At 40.8% G+C, this 21,932-nt stretch overlaps 1 protein-coding gene across 1 annotated transcript; it reads left to right on the top strand.

Moving 5' to 3' along the window:
- Positions 1 to 2,088: 2,088 nt before the first annotated feature.
- On the top strand, positions 2,089 to 19,644 carry LOC121425961. Its single transcript, XM_041622090.1, has 4 exons — positions 2,089 to 2,217; positions 7,079 to 7,269; positions 17,844 to 18,019; positions 18,722 to 19,644. Exons 1-4 carry the CDS (start codon positions 2,116 to 2,118, stop codon positions 19,642 to 19,644), a joined length of 1,392 nt encoding a protein of 463 aa, XP_041478024.1. The 5' UTR covers positions 2,089 to 2,115.
- The last annotated feature ends 2,288 nt before the right edge of the window (positions 19,645 to 21,932 follow it).

Consider the following 21,932-nt stretch of genomic DNA (forward strand, 5'->3'; position numbering starts at 1 on the left):
CCCTATCAACAAATGTTGTTTTTCGTCGGGGTCCTTTTATGTCATGTGTTAAAAAATATCATATACATAAACATTTAATTTTTTTCATCTTGAACCTCCACCCATCTGTTTAAGAGTCCTGGAAAAGAATGCTTTTATTTAGTAACGACATACACAAATTGCGAGGAAAACAAACTGATTGATGGCATACTATAATCATAACTATAATCATCATGATCAAACTTTTCATTTGTTCATCATCATTATTATAATTTTTGTACCCTAAATTTTTTTTGGTGGGTGATAATACAGGCCATCCCCCACTTGAAATATTGGGGGGATCCCCACTGTATGGATTAATACCTGGATGAAAATCTGCAAACTAATGATCATATACATCATAATATACTGTTTTTCTAGTTCTTTGCCTATACTCTTTTTCTGAAGACGCAACAGTGGCGTAGCTAGGATTTTTTTCCTGGGGGGTTCTTGCTTTTTCAGGGGGGGGGACCGGCCATTTTTTTTCCAGTGTGTGTGTATGTGTCACAAGGGCGGATCCGACTTTCGCCAATAGGGGACGCGTCCGGACGGGCCCCAAAATTATCTTCACCTATCACTTCTTAATTTTATTATTATAAAACAACATTAACATGAAATAATCTCATAAGCCTTATAAAAAGTGCGAGCGCGAAGCGCGATCGATTTTTTTTTACTCTCATGTATTTTGTCCAGAAAATGTAATATTCTGGGCAATGTTATGTGTGATCCTGAACAAGATTTGTATGTAACTAGATACTGCGAACGCCAAGCACGAGCAGACATTTTTATTAACTGTTCTAGCATTATCGAAAATGGACCCGGTTGTGGACTTGTTGCAGTTACCCACGAAGACGGTATGTATTTCAATAATGAGAGCGCGAAGCGCGAGCAATTTTTTTTGACATTCCGACCTAAAAATGGTCATTCTAAGCACTTTTTTTTTAATGGGATCGTTGTGTATAAGTAAACAATTGATGCGAGCGCGAGAGGAAGAAAATTGAGATTTTAGACTTTGTTACATAGGTATCATTAATAATGCGATCGTGAAGCGTGAGCAGACAATTACTGATATTCTGGTGTGAAACTGGATAATTTAAGTAAATTTTGAATAAAGAACATATGCATGCAGGCTATTGCGCATGTTTTAGATTTAGACCTATAGAATCTGGGCATTCTGAATACATTTGTTTATGGAACATACACGATGACAATATTAACTTGGCAAATCAAACAATGTGACCACGCAGAGTGAGCTTAAAATGCTGATATGTAAATCGGACATATTTTACAGAGCACGTAAATTTGTAAATGAAAAAAAATAATGAAGGCTCGATGTCCGAGCTAAAATATGTTTTGCGGTATAATGACGTCAAAACTTGCTCCATATCAGCCTATTGAGCAAGATATGAATCTCATTGAACAGGTAATTCTGGCGCGAAGCGCAAGCAAAAATTTTATAGAGTAACATGATAGATTTTTTTTGCAAGTTTTCCCCTCACATTAAATTATTCACTCGTCTTCCTCCTCTTATTTTCCTCTTCTTTTTTTCAGTCTTCTTTTTTTTCCTTTTTTCTTTTCTTCTTTTTCCCCTTTTTTTTAATGCTCTGCCAATTTTTTTTCTGGGAGGCACACCAAGTCTCAAGGGCACGATAGATTTTTTTTTGCAAGTATTCCCCTCACATTAAATTATTCACAGCTTCCTAGCTCCTCTTATTTTCCTCTTTTTTTCTTCTTTTTTTCCTTTTTTCTTTTCCTCTTTCTCCCCTTTTTTTGTTAATGCTCTGTCAATTTTATTTTCTGGGGGGCACCTGGGGGGGCACACCAAAATCTCAGGGTGGGGGGCACGTGCCCCCCCCCCCCCCCCGTAGCTACGCCACTGAGACGCAATTACCATAAGTCATGAATTCATATGGGTGTACCGGCGGACTGTTGTTCAGAACTGCGGTGGGAAAAATAATTTCGCGGGCCGGACTCGCACCCCGGTTCTTCGGTCACTCACACCGTACCTGCGTGTTTCCTTCTTTGCACGTGGTTTTCTCCCGTACCGTACCGTACCGTACCGTAGTTTTCTCCCGTACCGTACTTCTGTCGCTGATTATGGCGTCCACTAGCAGTAGGAAAACGTCCTCTAAAAAACGTCAAAATGTTTGCACGAATCGGCCATTGTACCGTGATGGACGGCGTGGTACGGCTGTGAAGGTATGTAATTACTTATATGATACGACATTCAACGTGTTCGTACCCTAGATCTAGATTTTTGAAGATTTCTATGTCAGAAAAGGTGCTAGTGCACTTTCGCACCTTGGCTTTATCATGCCCATCACATCCATCCCTGCTGCCGGCCGTGGCTGTGCGGCCAGCGAGTCGTGGAACAAGAACAACAGCCCTGTTTAAACAGTCGGACGGTGCGAAAGTGCACGAGCGCGGAAAAAAATCTCTCTCAGACTCGGTTCATATTCATGCAATATGATGCCTGATGGGATACCCCAAAGTTGTTTGATAAAGCGTTTGAATATAATCATGATGACAATTGACATGGCCGGGATGATGATTATAAAAAATATAATAAAATAAAAATCCTGATGGCAATGTACGGTACATGTACGGTAAAGTTTAACTTTGACTGGATTGAGTTCTCTATTTCAGACGTTGCCACTGGACCAACAAGCTATCTTTATCACATCCTGCCTTGGCTGTGACCAGTGAAGGAAGGAACATGTACATGATGTAGATCATTACAATTTTACATTAGAAAATCTTTGAAAATAAGTCTATTCTTCACTAATGTAAATTATGCAAATAAAACAAAATTAAGATAGAAATGAACAGAGTTTCAAAATGAAAGTAGACGGTCTGTAGACCTAAAAGTCTAAACTCTTTTCATTTAGATTAGTGGTGTTCCTCAACAATGCCAGTAACATCTGCACTAGTCTAGGCCTAGACCAAAAGCTTCAGTCTCTGTATTTTGGTTGTTCCGCTGAACTGCGTTGGCTCCACTCACCATACATAGACTGAAGTGGTTGGGGGTCCGTGGCTACAGACAACGTATAGTGAACTAGCGTTTTATAGATCGCGATTTAAAACTGTTTTTTGAGCGAAATTTAATGAAATTCAGGGAAATACAAATAATTTAAGTAATTGCATACCTTGGACCGGATTTATTGATAAAAAAATCCACTGGATGATTGAGAAATCTGTCATCTAAGCCATTTTCTCCTGACCTGACGGTTTATCTTGCAAGTTGCCATCTTGAATGACGTCATTATCGTTAATGTCTCGATATATCGCGATTATAACTATTATCGTTTGTCTTCGTGAGTGTATCGTATCGTATTATTGCCTTGTAGGTGTGCTGGTGGAATGCAATATCGATATCACATTCGTACATTGTTGACGCCCTCTCCGCGTTCGTTTGTAAATATTTCATAGTTTGGCTGCCATTTTGACCTGTTTTCCTGTGTCGTACCCAACTAAACATCGGTAAAGTATAATTTTCATGCATTTTCATCTATATCGTTTAAATTTTTGTAAAATTGAATATTTAAATATTAAGAATGTTTAGTTTAAATATCCTTAGATTGTAACCTCGTGTAAAAGAACCTCAAACTTTGGACTCTGGTCGGACAAAGGTGCTGGGGTTATAACGAATGGGAGCCCACACGGACACTTTACCGTCGGTGAATGGGGATTACAGTAAAATGTCAGAAATTGTTGAATAAATCCCCAGAAACGACGGTTATTCCTGTCTACATCTGCACATACTTCATTTGCAATCTTCACACAACCTGCCTAAACCTCCTCGCGAGCCTCAGCAACTTTTTTAGCTCTAAAGTTAAACAACTCTTAGGAAGTGTCTGAATCGGGGGGGGGGGGGGGCACTTACATTGACGAGTGGATACCATGCGTGACCAAAAAACATTGAAAAGAACGCCCAAGTTTATTTTTCTAGCCTTTCGTTGCCCCCCCATGAAATGAAGGAATGAAGGACAAAAAGAAAGCAAGACAGAAATGAAGAAAGAAGAAAGGAAGAAAGAAAGAATAAAAGAAAGGAAGGACAAGAAAGAAAGGAAGGAAAGGAAGAAAAAAGAAAAGGTAAAGAAAGGATGGATGTGAAGGATGGAAAAAAAAGAAGTGAAGAAGGAAGGAAGGAATAAAGAAGGAAAAAAAATAAAGAAAGAAAAGAAAAAAGAAATGAAGGAAAGAAATGAAGCAAGCAATGCAGAAAGAAAGAACAATCCAGAAAGTAGTAAAGGAAAGAAAGAAGAAGCAATAAAAAAGAAAGGGTAAAAGAAGATGGAAAGACAGACAAAAGAAAGAGAGGAAGGAAGGATTGAAAAAAGGAAGAAAGGAATAAAAGAAAGGTAAAATGATAGATAGAATAAGGGAAGGAAAGAAGCAAGCAATTATATATATAAAAAAAGAAAAGGTAAAAGAATAGATGAAAGGAAGAAAAAAGAAAGACAAATAGACGAAAGGAAGGAATGAATGTAAGAACGAGAGAAAGGGCTGAGAAAAAAACAAAAACAAGAAAGGGTAAAAAAAATAAATGATGGATGGAAGAAAGAAAGAAACAAAGAAAGTAACAAAGAATGAAGGGAAGAAATGGGTAAAAAGAAGGATGGAAAGAAAGGAAGAAGAGAAGAGATGAATGTAGGATGGATGGACTCATAAATGCATATGTGGGGCTATTATGTATTCAGACGATATCACCCGAAACCCGATCTGTTTGAACCAAAACAGAAGTGAAAATTTATCCTTTTACTGCTTACAAATGACAGAGTTACTCCAATTTTTAGGAAATATGGACATTATAAGAGCCTTTCATGAGTATGACCCGTGAATTTTGACAGTTCTGTGAGAGATTTCTACCAGAGTTTAGCCAGGCTTCATTCGTGCGGCCAGTAGAGAATTTACCATGTTGGTTGTATGGCTGACTACATGTACACTGTAAGCATGCTGTATGGTACTCTAGTAACACGTGCGATTCATTCTGTGTGTGAATGGCAGAATTTAATGGGGGAAATGGTTTGCTGTGAATTTGACCATTTCTGGAAAAGTTATTGGCCCAACAATGGTTTTTATTACTGGTCATGTCGGACCCTTAAATCTTGCTATTTTTGGAAAAATTACTGGCCCGACAGTGATATTTTTTACTGGTCATGTCGGACCAGTAAATCTTCCTATTTCTGAAAATCTACTGGCCCGACAGCGATTTTTACCGGTCTGGGACCGTCGGACCGCCGCTAGTGTCGAGCCCTGATTAAAGGTAGTCTTTTTCAAGATAGGGCATGTTACGTATGTAATGTTAAAAACACTAAAATAATGAAAAAAGGGTAGGCCACTCTATTTCGCTAGGAAAGCTATGTGTTTAGGGTCAAATTTGCAATTCAAGGGTATAAAAAAATTACATGTACCGGTAAGTCTCAATTGTGTTATAAAGGATGTACTTTTTGCCCAACAGTCAACACTACGTGTTGTGGGATGTGGGGGCGCTAAACCCAATGATGTAGGTATAGGTAACTATCATAACCGTACGACCAACGTCCGTGACATGAATATCGCTGTATGGCAGTGAGTCCAAACTTTGCGTGTGTCCATACTTCGCGGACGGTCATTATCCCCAAAACTAGGTAATATCCTTAAAATCTGACATCGTCAATGTGAAAAGCAACCTAAAATTACCCTTTGGGATAAGTTTCTTCAGGATGAGTTCAGTAATCATGAAAATATTGACAAAAGATCGGCAAATTGGTCACCGTTCGCGCTAGTTCCAAAGAATTTTTACATTCTCAACAAGCATCACGCTATCAGCATTTAGCAAGCAGATATAAAAAATGTGAGTTAATTGTGGTACTGCCTAATTCTATGGCATTTTGTCGTCAATTTGATATAAAATATCTCACCTTTTGAGCTTGAGTTTTTGCTTGAATAAATCCTCAAAAACTTTGGTCCGCGAAATTAGGTCACACTTTTTGAGGACGGTTTTCCAGCACAACGCGCATTCGTCGATCGGAATAGAATTTTGAGATCGCGATACTGGCGAAACCCCTTAACCTACTTCACATTTTTGTCAATGATTGTATAGTTTACGATCTTGTAACTATTAAATTGGTTTTGCATAAATTGTGAATATTTTGTGAAAAAATTTAAGCGTGAAGAATATTTTTGAAAAGTCTGAAGTTTGACGCCCCATCAAACTAGTATGTGTTTAGGGGTTCAATTAAGGGAATACTTGCCAAGAGTTTTGTTTCCAATACTTGTTAAGTGTACGGTTTCACACACCAATACTTTTTAAGGGGTGCATTTTCAGAATATGAAAATATACTTGTTTAGGGTGCTTTTGAGACCCCATGGTCGCGCATGGTATCCACTCATCAATGGAAGTTGCCACTCCGGGATCTGCATTCATTTCTGTACTGTTAGTGATACTAGCAATCTCTGGCCTTACGGAGGAAGGATACAAGACAGAGAGAAATGGATGGAAGCAGTGTTTTTCATGATGAGTGATGGTCAGAAATCTTTTGTCAGTGCCGGTTAGGCCCGAGCAATGCCGTCCACTGTAGCTATAAATCTGTCAAGTACATGATGTATGCTGAACCTGCTTCATACTGATGCATGCCCGCACACCAAAGCACTTACTCATTTTATTGTAAAATTGTTTCTTATCTGATTTCTGAAAATCTGGGTATGAACAGCTGTTATGAAAGTGGATTCAGGTGGGGGTCAGGAAAACTTTAATTCTTTTAATTTTCTACCTTTTTATCCCTTCTTCTCTCATTAATTGAAGGATATACTACATGTAACTGATTGGCTTCTACCTCTAAGGTAGCCCATTAAAGCCAGAAACAACGCTAAACATAAATCCAGACCAGGTTCCAAATAAAAGTTCCGCGGCTTGCGCTTTTACCCTGGTACATGTATTATTCTCTTTATTAACCTGTCACTTGGATTTTACTCTTAGTATACAAGTCATATCAGACATGCGGCTTTGTCTAAAGACTTGGAGGTGGGGATCATGCATTTCCATTTCTAACCGATTTTCATCTCCTTACCTCTCTAGGTATTCACAATAAATCAGGAATCCCGCTATCTCCTTGTTCATGGAGTCCCAGACATCAACGTCACCGATGAACTTTTGAAGCTCTTGTCTCTCTACGGGAAGATAGAGGAATACCGTACACTTGACGAGTCAGACGCAGAGGAGTTCACCAAGACGCACTGGATCAAGTATGCAGATATCTCTGCTGCTAGGTGAGTTTGAATCGGGGGGGAAAATGCATCCAAGTTCCGAAATATCCCCAGAGCCTTGATGGGTGTTTCACCAAGCTATGACTTGTTAAGTTTGCCTTGACTATGTTAAGTTTGCCTTGAACATGTTCTTAGGTGCTATCACCTACCTGTTAATATCTCATTTACCACATAAAAATGATAACCATCAGGGTTGGCGGATTTAAATCACGTTGATTTAAATCGATTTAAATCGTGATTTAAATCGCGATTTAAATCACCATGATTTTTTTTTTAAAAATCATTGATTTAAATCAATTTCCATTTAAAAATGTACAAATCATGGACAATTAATTCTTCAAGTCAACTGAAAAACTTTGAATTAACTTTATATCAATAAAAGATCAACAAAGTCTTCATATCTACTTAAAACAAATTAAAATCAAATTAATAAAATCAGGTGATTCCTTAAAAACTACAGATGTATGTTGTCAATAGGTACTCATTTTTTGTAAATTATGTCGAGTTTTTCTTCTGAAATTTTACATTCTTTGTCAGTTATTATTAGTCAATTTCTTTCTTAACATAAAGTTTTTACATAATCCAAAGACTTTTCAGAGAGCAGTTTGTAAAAAAAAATATATAATATATAAAAGTCAATGAGAAAATGTTTGTTGGCAGTTTTCCAGTTTTGATCCTTCGCCTACACATAACTACTTCTGTCATGTAAAATAAAAAAATTATACCTGCATGTAATCAACATGTTTAACATGCCTCTTATTTCGTATTGTTACATTTATCATACATTTGATGTTTTAAATAACATAATTATAAAAATCACATTAACATAATGTAGTACAGTCATAATTTGACTGTTGAGAAAAGCTTTCTCTTATAAACCGTTTAAGTCACTGCAGCCCATTTTATGTTCAGTGCTACAAATAATGGAAGTTTTGTATCTGCATGTAATAATGGAAAGAGCTCTATAACAACAATTTGCAAAACTCAGAATAAACATTTAACACTGCATTTTAATGTTAAGATGCAGGTACTTCAGTTACAATCATTGGCAGTTGTAAGCTGTGTCTCATTTAAAATAAAATACTTCTTTTTGTAATACATACATGTATGTTGTAATTTAAGCAGTTTCGCAGTTTCTATCCTTTAGTTAAGTTAAAAGTAAGTAGATTTTTTTCATACTTCATGGATCAAACAGATTTTTTTGTAGAGAATATGGGAATAAAAATTGTAGATTAATGTAAAAAAATCACAGTAACAGAATGTAGTATAGTCACCCTTTGACTAAGCTATCTTCTATATTGTTCTCCAAAACTGAGAGTTTTGCATCTATATCTGTAGCAAGAGAAGAGCTTTTTATCAAACTAAAAAGATCCTAAACATATACAGTTGTAGTCTCTCTTTGACTATTGTAAATCTGCGACTAATTGAAAAAAAATCATTGATTTGAATTATTTCTCTTACAATATACATGAATACTAGTAATTGGCAAAGGGTTTGTTGGCAGTTTTGATAAGGGATTTTTTTTTCTCTTGGATTTTTTTAAATATTTGAATGAAAAATCCCAGAGGGGAATTTTCTTTACTCACTGGGAATTCCCTATGGAATATTCCTTCATAGGCCTATGTATGATAGAATTAAGTTCAGATACACATGTACATGATTCCTCAAATTTATTTTTAATTGTCCATTTTTACTGGATTTTAATTACAAAATATGTGGTTAAGAACACTATTAGGGGTGAAATGTATAACATTAATATTGATGTCATTGTACAGGTAAGAGTAAGGGGGGGGGATAATTACCCCTTTTTTCGAAGGAACTTTTAAAAAATCAAAAAAATCTGATTTAAATAAAAAAAATCTGATTTAAATCAAATAAATCCGATTTTTTAAATTTTTTTTTTAAAATTAAAAAAAATCGCCAACCCTGATAACCATTCATGCGTAAAGTCATTCATAATTCACAAACAGTTTTATGAAATAACCACCTGGATCACTAACCTTTGAAAAACCCAAAGGATCCACTATAAATGGTATTGCACAAGGTATTTTGTCTTTTATTACAAGTTAAAACTTCCCCCAGTGTCACACTGAAAATGCATTTTGTTTATTATTTGATTTATTTTTCCCTGTAAAGTTTGCTAATTTTCATCTATTTTCCAGTCCAAAGCCAGGTTGCTACATAGACAAGTACTAGATCTAATGCTGCAATAAATGAGAAGTATACATCTATGAAAGAAGTGTGTGAGAGGTTCTGATGCTATCGAAGACTGTGACTGATTTGAGTAGTTGTGTCCAGGGTAGTAAACTTGTATGGTCAATTTTAGTTGAGCTCTGACTGTAAACCTTTCTTTTGAACAACTGCCTAACACTTTTTGGAACTCTTAATTTTTAATTTTTTTTTTTTGGGGGGGGGGCAGTAGCTTTCCAGTAATTATCTGGGCATTGCTTCTTTTAGATTTTGACAGCACTCATGTGCAAATAGTTGGTTGCTAGTTTTAGCTTCCATCCTGTTTTAACTTGATTTCAACTTCAGACCAAAAAGCAGCCTTTCTTGACTGGTATTGACTGAATCTTTTAGATACCTGTATGAGGTCAGATTAAACAGGATTTATGCTATGTTTTTATGCCTGAATTAAGATGGTATAGATAGTTCTATTATACTTTAAGATCTATCTATCAGAATCTACATTTTATCTCCAAAATCGGAACAGTTCCAAGGCTGGGGCCCATGGCCATTTTCAAACATTGGGCTAAATTCCTACAAAGGTCAATACAAAGCGCTGACTTTAATGTGGATTTTTGGCCAACGGCCTACCAAACAAAGTTATTTACTTCAATAACTCCATACATCTACTTGATTTGCTAGTTCAGCCCTCTGGACTGCCATACCCGAAAAGAACTCCCAAGAATTTAAAAAGCGCGAGCGCGCCCTCTCCCGTTCAGGCTTACTACCCATGATCACCGCGCAATTAGCGTCCATCTTCCTCTTTTGCTTTCGGCAAGCCACCTGTCAAGACGTGCTCAGATAAGTCTCCTAAGAGCTCAAATCTTTTTTGAGCTTTGGTATATTATTTTCGCTTATCTGTTGTGCTTTCTCCCTTTTAAATTCATTCTTTCCGTCTGTGGGTAAGATTGTGTTCAGAATTTACACCTGGCGTGACTTTTTAGACGTGTTTTTGGTGACACTTAAATTGTTTTTCTAACGTTTGGGTTCTCGTCGCGCCGCATCGCTAGCGCGTTCGCGAGGCACCGGGCTTGGCCTGCCTACGTGGCAGCAAGCCTTCACCACCTGTCATGGTTATTGTTCTTCACGTTCAAAGCGTGGTGGCTTTTGGTGCCGTTTTTGAATTAAATTCTAGACAGCCTCTACACTTTGTTGTCGAGGGTGTTATTGTTATTTCTTTTTGCAGGTTGGGATCTTCAACTCTGTTCCTTCCTCGCTTTCTGGAATTGATTTATTAAGATTTTCGATTGATTATTGATTGATTAATTCTTCAATTCTCTTTCCTTTCTGTTCTGAATAAATTTCTTGATTGATATTTTATTCACAGGCGGATCTTAAAGCTCAATTCCTTTTCCTTCTGTTCTGAATAAATTTCTTGATTGATATTTTATTCACAGGCGGATCTTAAAGCTCAATTCCTTTTCCTTCTGTTCTGAATAAATTTCTTGATTGATATTTTATTCACAGGCGGATCTTAAAGCTCAATTCCTTTTCCTTCTGTTCTGAATAAAATTCTTGACTGATATTTTATTCACAGGCGCAGCTTAAAGCTCAATTCCTTTTCCTTTCTGTTCTGAATAAAACTCTTGATTAATATTTTATTCACAGACGCTTCGGGGATTGTTTAATTCGGCTTACGCAATTATACCTTGATTGATTGGTTATTCAATCCCCCCCAAAAAAAAAAAAAAAATTTTTTTTGTTCTTTACAGGTGGGGTCTCCTTCCTGTTAGAAATTTTTTTGACCTTTCCCGGAATTGTTTTCTTCGTTCAATTCCCTCTTCCCTCCTAGTCTTATATTTTTTTACTTCGACAGGCGGGCTCTACGATTTCCCTTTGAGGATTTACTGTGTCGTTCTTCCTCTTGGAATCGTTACTAGAGACGTTCCTCCTTCCTCCTGTTCTGAATTTCTTTACCTTTCCACAGGAGGTTACTTTTTTCCTCTTGGAAATTATCGTAAAATTTCTCTTATCTGGAATTATTTGTCTCTCAATCCCTTTTCTTCCTGCTCTGAAATGCTTGTTTTTGTGTTTCTTCGCAGGTGGAAACTTCGTTCTCTTCTGAACTTGCATTCATTTTTGAATTTTTGTTTCGAATTTTTCCTTCGGGCACAAAAAAAAAAAAAAAAGAGAATATAGTAGGGGAACCTTGTAGGAGTTTCTTTTTTCAAAGTCTCCGACCTCCTTTTTATTTTCTTACAGGCAGATACCTAAACTATTCTTAGGTTCTTCTTCCTCCCTACCCCTCCCCTCTTGATTTGTTCTGTTTGCTCAAACAAACTCCTTATAGGAGGAGGGAAAGACCACTCCGGTCTCCACTTTTAATCTAAGCGAGATCTTTGTAATAAAAAAAAAAAAAGAAAAATTCTTGTTTTTCCTTTTTCAGGGTAGAGAGAGGTACCTTTGAATGGGACTAACACAGCCCCAGAGGACCTGGTGCCCTCCACGGGGACCGTCCCGATTGCAAGTTTACAGAAGTCGGCCGCCTCCAGGCGAGTAGGAGGGACGCCGCGGTGAGCGCCCGGTGGCGGTGAGTATGAGGGTGCGTCGATCAGCATTCCGAATTTGCGGTCGGATGCTAAGAGAAGGAAGGCCGAGACTGTGGTGCCACGGTCTCGGACAAAGGAAAAAGTGGTAGCCAAGGCTTCCAAGCCTAAACTAGGTCCTGCCGCCGCAGCACCCATAGGGCTATGCGACCCACCGGCTACCGGGTCACCAGAAGTCCGGAGGGAGAGTGCGGTTCTCTCCCCCCGGCACAGGTCAGGATCTCTGCCGTATAAGTCGTCCTCCGTTGACAGCATCGGGAGAGATCGCCCAGCCCCTGACCGCGAGAGGCGTCACACAGACTGTAACCACAATCTGATCGTGACCACAATCTGACCCCGTCAGATTCGGGTGAAGTTTCGTTGTTGGCGGCCGCCCTGCCAGGGGCGGCAAATCGTAAGAGATCACCCGTGCCTCTTGTGCCTTCTTCTGCTCCGGCCACGCCGGCGGAGCCCGCAGAAAGAGAAGAAGAAGAAGAGGTCGAAGGAGAGGTCGGCCAGCCCTGTTGCCATGGGCGTTCCTCCTTCAGACCCTCTTATCGGTGGCCACATGTTATGCTGCTATATTCTGCTACCGCGAGAGGCGTCACACATCAGGCTGTGACCACAATCTGACCCCGTCAGATTCGGGTGAAGTTTCGTTGTTGACGGCCGCCCTGCCAGGGGCGGCAAATCGTAAGAAATCACCCGTGCCTCTTGTGCCTTCTTCTGCCCCGGCCACGCCGGCGGAGGCCGCGAAGAAGAAGAGGTCGAAGGTGAGGTCGGCCAGCCCTGTTGCCATGGGCGTCCCTCCTTCAGACCCTTGTGTCGGTGGTCAGATGTCACAGCTATTCATGCTGCTACATTCTGCTTTCGAGTAGTGCGGGTTCACCCCACCCTCGACGTCTACTCACCCCGCTGATGCCCCTGAGCATCAAGCGAGACAAGTGGGCAATAACCACCAGACACCCGGGAAATCTTCGAGCGATTCTGTTAAATCGCCAGCCAGTGCACCGACTAACCGGGTGCCTCAAGATCGCGTGTGCTTTCCAGCATTTTCGTCGATCTCAGAGCACGTGTCCCAGCCGACACGCGGGGCCACCCCGGCGCTTACTGGACAACCCCCCGGTTCAGTCCATAGAGCGAGACTCCCTTTACGAGGAGTCTCTCGAAGGCGGACAGTGCGAGGACAACCCCTATCCCGCGGTCGACTTTTCAGTAAGCGCTCAGGCGCTGCTTGACAAGTATCTACCTCACATCTACCCTCCGAGCGGGGGTATTGATGAAGCAAGGGAGTCCATATTTTCTCGCCCCGCCTCTTCAGGCGCTCCGAGCTCAAGCGGCCGAATTGGGGGTCTCGGAGAGTGACGGGGTCGCTCTAGACGAGGCGGCTCCTACGACGAGGAAGCCGCCAGCTCCGAGGGTGTAAACCCACCCCCGCTCTGCTGCTGCCCGGAAGCGCCAGGCTCGGCGCCGCCGTCTCGAAATTTTCACGCCCCCCGAGGCTAGCGAGAAGGCAGAGGCAGGGGGGGGGGGGCGATTATTATGCAGGTACTCCCGAATTCGCCCTCTACGTCAAGCTCACATACGGCGACGACTCCTTCAGCGGTAACTCTCTCCATTCTTCCCCCTAAGCGGGCCCGTAGATTGGAGGTATGAATCTCTTACATACCGCATGCCGCACTTCTCTCGTGAGAATGTTTGGCTGCTTTGAGAGGGCAACCTATCACGTCCGCGGACCGTCCGCCCAGGCGACGGGACAGGCGCTTTTCTGGCCTGAACCTCACTTTCTATTCGAAAGTAAGGGTGCCCTGTCTTACTTAGCTCCTACCCTTGCAATGCCAGAGTCAGGGCTAGTACAGACACCCGTTCTCCAGCGATCGCCGCTGAAGAGAGGGCGACTCTGATATGAGCACCATCACCACTCAGCGGTATGTCTCACTATCTCATAGCTCTCCGAGCTTATGAGTATGTATATCGGATCTGAATGTCACGGCGATTAAAAGTTCTCCTGTGCTTAAAGGGGAATCCAGCCTTGGCCATAAAATGTTATGTTGGGAAGGAGAAAAATAAATTAAACAGAATGGTGAAAGTTTGAAAGAAATTGGGCAAGCAATGAGAAAGTTATAGCTGCTTTAACATTGAGATCACTAATACTATGTAGATTTCAAATTGGCAACTGTGTCAGTAAATTATGACAAGGGGCAAGGACAACTTTCCCATAGGCCATGTACTTTATTATCAGGGATTTGTGGTTTTCTCCTAAGTACCCATTCCCCTGGGGCAGTAATCTAAATATAACCCATGTAGTATATTGTTTTATGTCCTCATGAAAGAAAAATATAATTTGAAATAAAACTTTTGGGAAAAATGACATTTTAGCCATAATATGTATTGGAGTACATGGAAGACTAGTCCTTGCCTTACATCACTATGACATCCCATACGTGGCCAATTTGAAGTCTCCATGGGTATAGTGATTACCAATATTTACAACTTTTAAAAATTCATAACTTTCTTGTTGTTTGTCCAATATTGTTCAAACTTTCACCTATCAACTTGTCTGATTTTTCTTTTCCTTATAAAAACAAGTTTTTATTTGGGTTGGATTCCCCTTTAATAATCGCTATGCCTTCACCACCCGGTGCATTATGGTTATGTTAACCTATTTGTCTCGTATTCGGGCGGCTCGTACGAACCCTGCCCGAGCTGCCATCACCGGTCGTCCCCCCGGACACCGCCGGCAGCACCCGCACCGAATACGTGGAAGGAATCAGCTTTTCATATGCTAGATATCCCTCCTGTTGACATTCACAGCTGTTCCCCGAGTCTTTCCCGGTTGGGTAAACATCATCTCGGAGGAAAGTAACCGCCGTACATCTCATGAGATTGTTGGCTATGTACGTGCGTTCAAACTTGTTTAAAGCCCCAGGATTCTCTGTCGGCATTCTATGCCTACTTTCTGGGCACACCCACCGTACCGGGTCGGCGAGTTCACACCAAACTGTACACCGCCAGACCATCGGTCGAGCTCTGTCTATCTTATAGACTGCCCTCTATGTGGGTCAATCTTGCGGGCGTCTCCGCCGTTCCCTCCTTGTGCGGAGTGGTCTACGGTGGATGTCTTTACCGTGCCCGTTTGTCGAATCGGCTTCTTTCTTAGAAATTTTTTCACGGCACACTCGAGTCGCCCCGCATGCTGCTTTCATCCTCCTTCCATGCAAGGCATGTGGCCAGGGTCACCGCACGACCGAGGATGATGTAACAGTGGATGGATGTATGCTTATGCCTTCCTAACCACGATCACTACGACCCGCCTTCTCTCGGGCCGACTGTGGATGAGCCTCTCCATGTAAGTGATTTACTTCACTGGAGTTCTTCTTTTAGAAATTTAGATTCTCATCCCCCGCTGCTTAGGGCGTCATTTTTGCCGCCCCCCGCAGCTTTTTGGAGCTCCTTATCTTACCGATATCGGACTGTTCCACGCTGCCGCAACCGGCGCCGGCGGTGCTTGCTCTTACGATCACCTGAGAAACAGGCCTTGTGACTGTTTTCATAAACAACTGGTTCTCACCGCAGACTGATGGAAATTTTGTGATTACTTCCTCAAGTCTCCTTCGCTTGTTTCTTCAAGCGAGGACTTCGACACTCTTAGCCAGTTTCCGTCCCTAACTTGATAGGACAGGGCCGTTGCTACCTCATTCGATTCCGTTGGGAATGTAACGGTTGAGGTATCATATCTGGCGATGTCTGTTCGTTTAGAGCATCTCTTGATGGTCGTTTACACGTAATATCGTGACAGATTTTTTTTCGCCAGCTCCCTCTGGCGTACGCTTGCTGCTGCTAGGGATTCCCCCGCCCAGCGGACAGCCATCGCAGCCTAGCCTCACGGGCTCTCTCGGCGATGGTGGCTTGAGCCAAGCCACCTCTTCCACCGCAGGCACTGCACCCTCAGATGGGTGCTTCAATCAGTATGGGAGAAAGGGGATCCTGAGTTCTCTCTCGATCACTCGGTCTAACACACTTTTGTCGTGATGTGTACCGCGCTGTTTCCCTGACACGCCCGGTTGAGCTGTTTTGACCAGACTGCTCTATTCTACATAGGCAACATGTCCGCGGCATTCCTTATAAACAGGATGGCACTCAGTCGCTTTCTCGACCCTTGTCTGCCTTACGAGTGGTTTTCTTCCTAAACCCCTACTCTCCGTCGTTCCTGGTCCCCTTCGGACCGCTAGTAACTTTTTACCACAGCTCTCTATCAGAATTCTGCAGATTTCTGCCCTCACGCATTTGAGACAGATATCGAATTCTGGGCGCTTTCTCCCACGCGGAGGCTTAATTCTGAGATATCTCGCCTTCTCAGATTGGTCGATTGATCACTTACTGAGCCTTAAAAGCTTCAGTTTTCCGATCACGATTCTTGTTGAAATTTTCAACAAATTTCGATTCTTACGCTCTAGTCAGCAGGTGATGTTGTTCTCCTGACACTAGGCCGAGGGCCCATGATACTTAGTATTCCTGAGTATACAGGGCATTCCTCTCGAGGACATTTTTGAGGGCCGCCTTTTGGCGCTCAACTAACTCCTTCACTTCTTTCTACTTGAAGGACATTCAGTCCAGCGAGGCGAGATTTGCTGCTTCGGCGCTTAAAGCAGCTGCGGCTTTTTTCCCCTCTCCCTGAATTTCGTTGTTTTTGTTTTTTTAAATTTTCTTAGGCTCACAATTGAAAACATGCCTCCCTACGGTTTGAGTCCGTGCTGGTCTAGCAAATCAAGTAGATGTATGGAGTTATTGAAGTAAATTATGAAAATACTTACCTGATTTTCTTATTTACGAGATAACTCATACATCTACTTGATACCCTCCCACCGACCCTCCGCCTTGCGTAGCAACATGTTTCAACGTATGGGCTTGCGAAAGGTGAGGAAGATGGACGCTAATTGCGCGGTGATCATGGGTAGTAAGCCTGAACGGGAGAGGGCGCGCTCGCGCTTTTTAAATTCTTGGGAGTTCTTTTCGGGTATGGCAGTCCAGAGGGCTGAACTAGCAAATCAAGTAGATGTATGAGTTATCTCGTAAATAAGAAAATCAGGTAAGTATTTTCATAGTATAAAGGACAGTGACAGAGAGCAGAAGAATATTTTTGGATTCGTGATTTCTAAATATCAGAAAGTATTGTAGGTTGACTGTGATGTCTGGGACACAGACACTTTGAAGATGACAGAACAATTGATAGTGAGAAGTAAAGGAAAAAGATTGAATATCTATAACCCAAAGGTTTTTCTTTCCAATTCATGTGATACAGAAACGACATAATAGTGAATGATTAACTCTTCATGCGTTCACCTGTAAACCCCCTGTGTGTTGCATTATTTTAGGGTCTCATTCACATTCGTGCCATGAGTCACAGACTCCTAACAATAAACCTGGCCATGGTGTTGTTTGTGAGGAGGGTTTTATTGATTTTATCCTCTCATTTTTCAATGAACTTCCTGGCTGTGATCAGGATGTATTGATTTTTTGGGAAAACTCAACGATTCTGTAATTTTGTAAATTTGTAAACTGCGATAATCCATCGAACGCTAAACTAATGTCGCACGAGCGATCGATCGGTACACATGTATGGTATACAAAAACGTCAGGCTATACATTGTAGCTAGGCACGCTCCAGGGCATGCAATTGTTCGAAAAACAATGGGACAGGGGACGTCTACACATGGGAAATGTGTGGTTGTGCAAAAATGCGAACGAAACACGCCTACGGATGTGCAATAATGCGAACGTAACGCATGAAAGAGTCAAACACAATTTTTTCTATTGATTTGACAGAGTTGCCAAGCGTAAGATGGATGACTATTCATTCTATGGGGGTTTCCTGCATGTCACCTATGCTCCTGAGTACGAGACTATCGATGATACAAGGAAAAAGCTCCAACAAAGGAGAATGGATATGGCAAGAAGACTGAGGAAACTCGCCCAGGAGAGGGCGTCTGATGAAGCTGGCAGTGAGTTACTGTAGGCCTGTTTTCAGTGGAGCTTCTCAAGAAAAGTTTTGTCAGTGATTTTTCTCTGACCGATTCCCTCTCAGCTAATCAGATGCATTGATTTTCAGCAGCTGAGATCATATGTCAGTTAGAATCACTGACAGAACTCATGAAATGCTTCCCAGTTCACCATCTGGGTTTGTAGTACATGTGCATTAAAAGAGTTGTAGTTTTGTTTACCTGAGTGCTACAGAAAAGGTCAAGGAACGTTCATGTAAAGGTTACACTTCATAATTACAGAGAGAGAGTCCTATGATTGTATTGCTCTTCTTATACATGTAATTGACTATTAGTTTTTATTTCAATTTTAGTTTGTATTGCTCTTCTTATACATGTAATTGAATATAAGTTACTTTTTATTTCAATTTTAGTTTTGTTCTTGTTTTTTTTTTTGCCTCAATTGATAATTTGATAATTCAGGCTATACTTATTTACATACTACAGGCTCTGACAATTTATCTAAATATTTAATATGGATGTGGGATTCAAATCGCAATACAGAATTTCATTCTATCCTTACCTGTATTGCCGTCTTGATAAACTGTTCAATTTGCTACACTGAAGACTAGATAAACTCTGGGAAAATGTTAATTTATATTTTACTAGCATCAACTGATTGATGATTATGTGCAATGATTATTTTTTTGGATATTTCTCTTTCAGGTTTGGAAATTGTTGAGGCATCATCATCCACACTGGATACAAGAGATCGTCAACTTGATAGACCTTCACCTGTGACAGCTTGGATGCCAACTCCAGCTCAAGAAGCACGGTCATCAGCAAGTTCTGATCCTCCAAGTGCAGCTGCAGGAGATGGCGTTGATGTGCGCTATGGACACAGTCATTCTGGAAATGAACTTGGAAACCCTGATCAGCAGAATGAGCAGATTCCCCCGTCCCTCCCTGAGCCACCCCGAAGACTACCTCCCTGGCAATGGGACATTCCTAGCCAGCCAGAGTTCCCAAGACTGAGGACTAAACATGACACTCTTCCCGATGGATTCAATCCATTCCCTGATGGGGGTGGTAAGCTAAATCAAGATAAGATGGGACCCACTCATCAGCTTCCATCATCAATATCAGCAGCACCTTCAAGTGCCTTCATTGGACCTTTATGCCCCACGGTGGGTGGTTCAGTCAACCCAGCATTAGATCCAGATTCACAATGTTCTCTGCTGCATGGACAGAGTTTTAGGGACCCTGGTGCAAGACCAAAACAGAGGTCCATCCCTTCTCACTCCGGTGGTCACCTTGAATCCGTAGATCACCAACAAACTGATCATCAGCATGGTCAGGTAGTTGGAGGTACGGATGGTGCTCAAACTGGACAAGTTCAAGGTCCTGGATCCCACGCAGGCTGTGCTGGTGCTGAATATTCACAGATCAACCAGAGACCTAAGCTGGTGGGGAGAAGGAGATTAGGATCCAACACTTCAGGCTCTCCTGACAAGCAAGCACATGTGGCACAAAGCAAGACACCATGCGCTTCTGGTCTCTCAAGGTATGTGCATGTACATCGGTTGTGGTTTTATCCACTTGGCTACAGCAGATGGTCTCCTCAAATTGTCCAACACCATGATGGCTAAACCCATATGGTCGACTATCAATTGGTCCAAGTACCATTGGGTGTAACAATCATTCAGTCTAACTATCTTGTCTAATGGCCCACATAGACTAATTTCAAAATCATAATCTATATGTAAATCCACTAGATTGCCAGGAGACTTCTAATTTAGATCAGTTCATGATGCTATGATTTCGTTCTGCTTCCTTTTACTTTCACTTCGCAGCCAGCCAGTCTTTTTTCCTCGTTTCGTCAGTACTAGAACAAAGCGGTTAGCCTCCAGCATAGATGAAGATGACCAACAGAGTGACCACCAAAGCTCTATAGCTACAGGGGACACTTTGTTTGATAGGACAGTCAGCTCAGTACGTCAGCAGATGTCCCAGGTCTGAATTTGCATTGATTTCATTGTTATTTTTTTACTAGCATAAGCAGGTGATGCCTTTATGAAAAGATTTCCTTGGGTTTTAAAGTGATAGAATATTAAGAGCATGACACTTGTCTTATTTTTTAAGAGCTTATTATTTGAAACAGCTTTTCATAAAGACAAGGCATCTTGACAAATGTCTGTGCTGCTTTTTTTTTTACATGTAGCAGGAATCTTGGTTTAAGGATGTTGTGCGTCTTTCCATTGCAGCTTTCCTGCTGACCATATTGCTTTGTCTGTGGTGACTGGTGATTTATAATGAAAACCTGCTTGTTAAATTCCAGTGGGAGAGCGAATTAGTCTTTATGCTAATTATCACATTCTTACAAATTACGTAGTCATCAGTATGCATTTCAGATTTATCAGAAAGGCAATTCCATAAAATATGTACATCCGACCTCCTATTTGTAGGCCCCTTCAGAAAATTTTCTGTCTCTGATTTCTTGTTCTCTTGTTCTTTGACAGTCTGTAATGATCTCAAAGGAGCATGGCTTGGTCAATTTATGAAGTGAAGTAAAACTTGAGAAAAATGGGGTCGAATGTACAAAAAGGTTAATTACTTTATGGAATTGCCCAGAAGCAAACCACCCAAGTTTTATGTTTGCAATGGTAGTTTCTGCTGAGAAGTCATTTTGGAAATAAAGTGATTCAATTTTTTTTCTCCTTTCCAATGTCCTTGCATGCAGATATGATCGTTAGTAAAAATGTATTTTTCTCGTACTAGGTATCCCAGGCAGTCGTGAGTAGTACAGGTCCTACATCTACCATCCAAAGAATACTGATACAAACCAGAAACCAAGAAAGAATGGGTCTGTTACCACGGAGGCCACCTACCAAGAGACAGAGAATATGACACCGCGGGACACACACATTCCAGTGTGGTATGGTAAAATGTCTGGATTATGTTGTCAGTGTAAACATGCTCCCATTAGTCTTTCTATCACATCTGTATGTCTATTTCAGCTACTTTACTAATTTTGTTGTATCATGTATGTATTGTTATCAGGTTTCTTTTTTGCCAAAATATTTGGTAATGTCTCTCAGGAAACAAACTTTGAAGTAAACATGAATTTTAAACTTTTTTTCTTGGACAGAAATGGGAACAGATACAATGCTGAGGAATTACAAAATCATAATATGGATTTTTATGTGCAAGAGAATTTCAGGCTATTCTGAGCCCTGCATTTCATCAATGACACAATGGGTATTTGAATTCATACAAAGCTGGATGAAGTGTCCATCATTTCTTAAATTCAGGGGAAACATATCCTTTGCAACACTGAAGGATGAAGGTCATCAATCTCTTTGTCCTTGATCTTATCCGCAAATATCTTAATTCCAAAGTAGCTCACAATCAACCATCATAAAATATATCATCATAATTACAGAATCCTGAAGAAAATCTACAAAATGACAATTCTAAAAATTAGTAGAGGATTTTTAGTTTCATAGGTACATATTCCCATCCTGACACATGAGGTTAATGAACTTGGAGACACGGTCCTTGAATTTGCCTGCATCTTCTTTCCAAGGAAGTTCAGATGCTATCCTTCCTAAGAAATGAATCACTGTGTTATGGAACTGCAAAAAAATCCAAAACATCCAAAACATGAAGTAGAAAGAGAGTTAAGTTAAAGATTCTAGTAAATAACATTCAAATGTAAAAGCTCAAAGTGCTAATGTGGTAATGTTGCTGTTGGATATTTCTCCTGAATAGTGATATACAAATTTGGGTATTATTTTTTGTCCCATTCCACGTAGTTTGCTTGTGCCTTCTATTCATTAACCTTAACTTCTTAAAATCAAACAAATCTTTTCCTTATAAAGCAGTTCTGATTGATGACATTGCCCCATACCTTCAATTAATATCCCAATATCTACTG

Source organism: Lytechinus variegatus, chromosome 13, assembly GCF_018143015.1.
Source record: "Lytechinus variegatus isolate NC3 chromosome 13, Lvar_3.0, whole genome shotgun sequence".
Classification (NCBI taxonomy): Eukaryota; Metazoa; Echinodermata; class Echinoidea; order Temnopleuroida; family Toxopneustidae; genus Lytechinus; species Lytechinus variegatus.

Bases quoted from the DNA above. Each gene is read 5' to 3' on its own strand.
- LOC121425961 (XM_041622090.1), top strand. From the start codon at position 2,116: ATGGCGTCCACTAGCAGTAGGAAAACGTCCTCTAAAAAACGTCAAAAT. The intron at 2,218-7,078 runs GTATGTAATTAC...TTACCTCTCTAG, and splicing joins GGCGTGGTACGGCTGTGAAG to GTATTCACAATAAATCAGGA. The intron at 18,020-18,721 runs GTGAGTTACTGT...TTTCTCTTTCAG, and splicing joins GGCGTCTGATGAAGCTGGCA to GTTTGGAAATTGTTGAGGCA.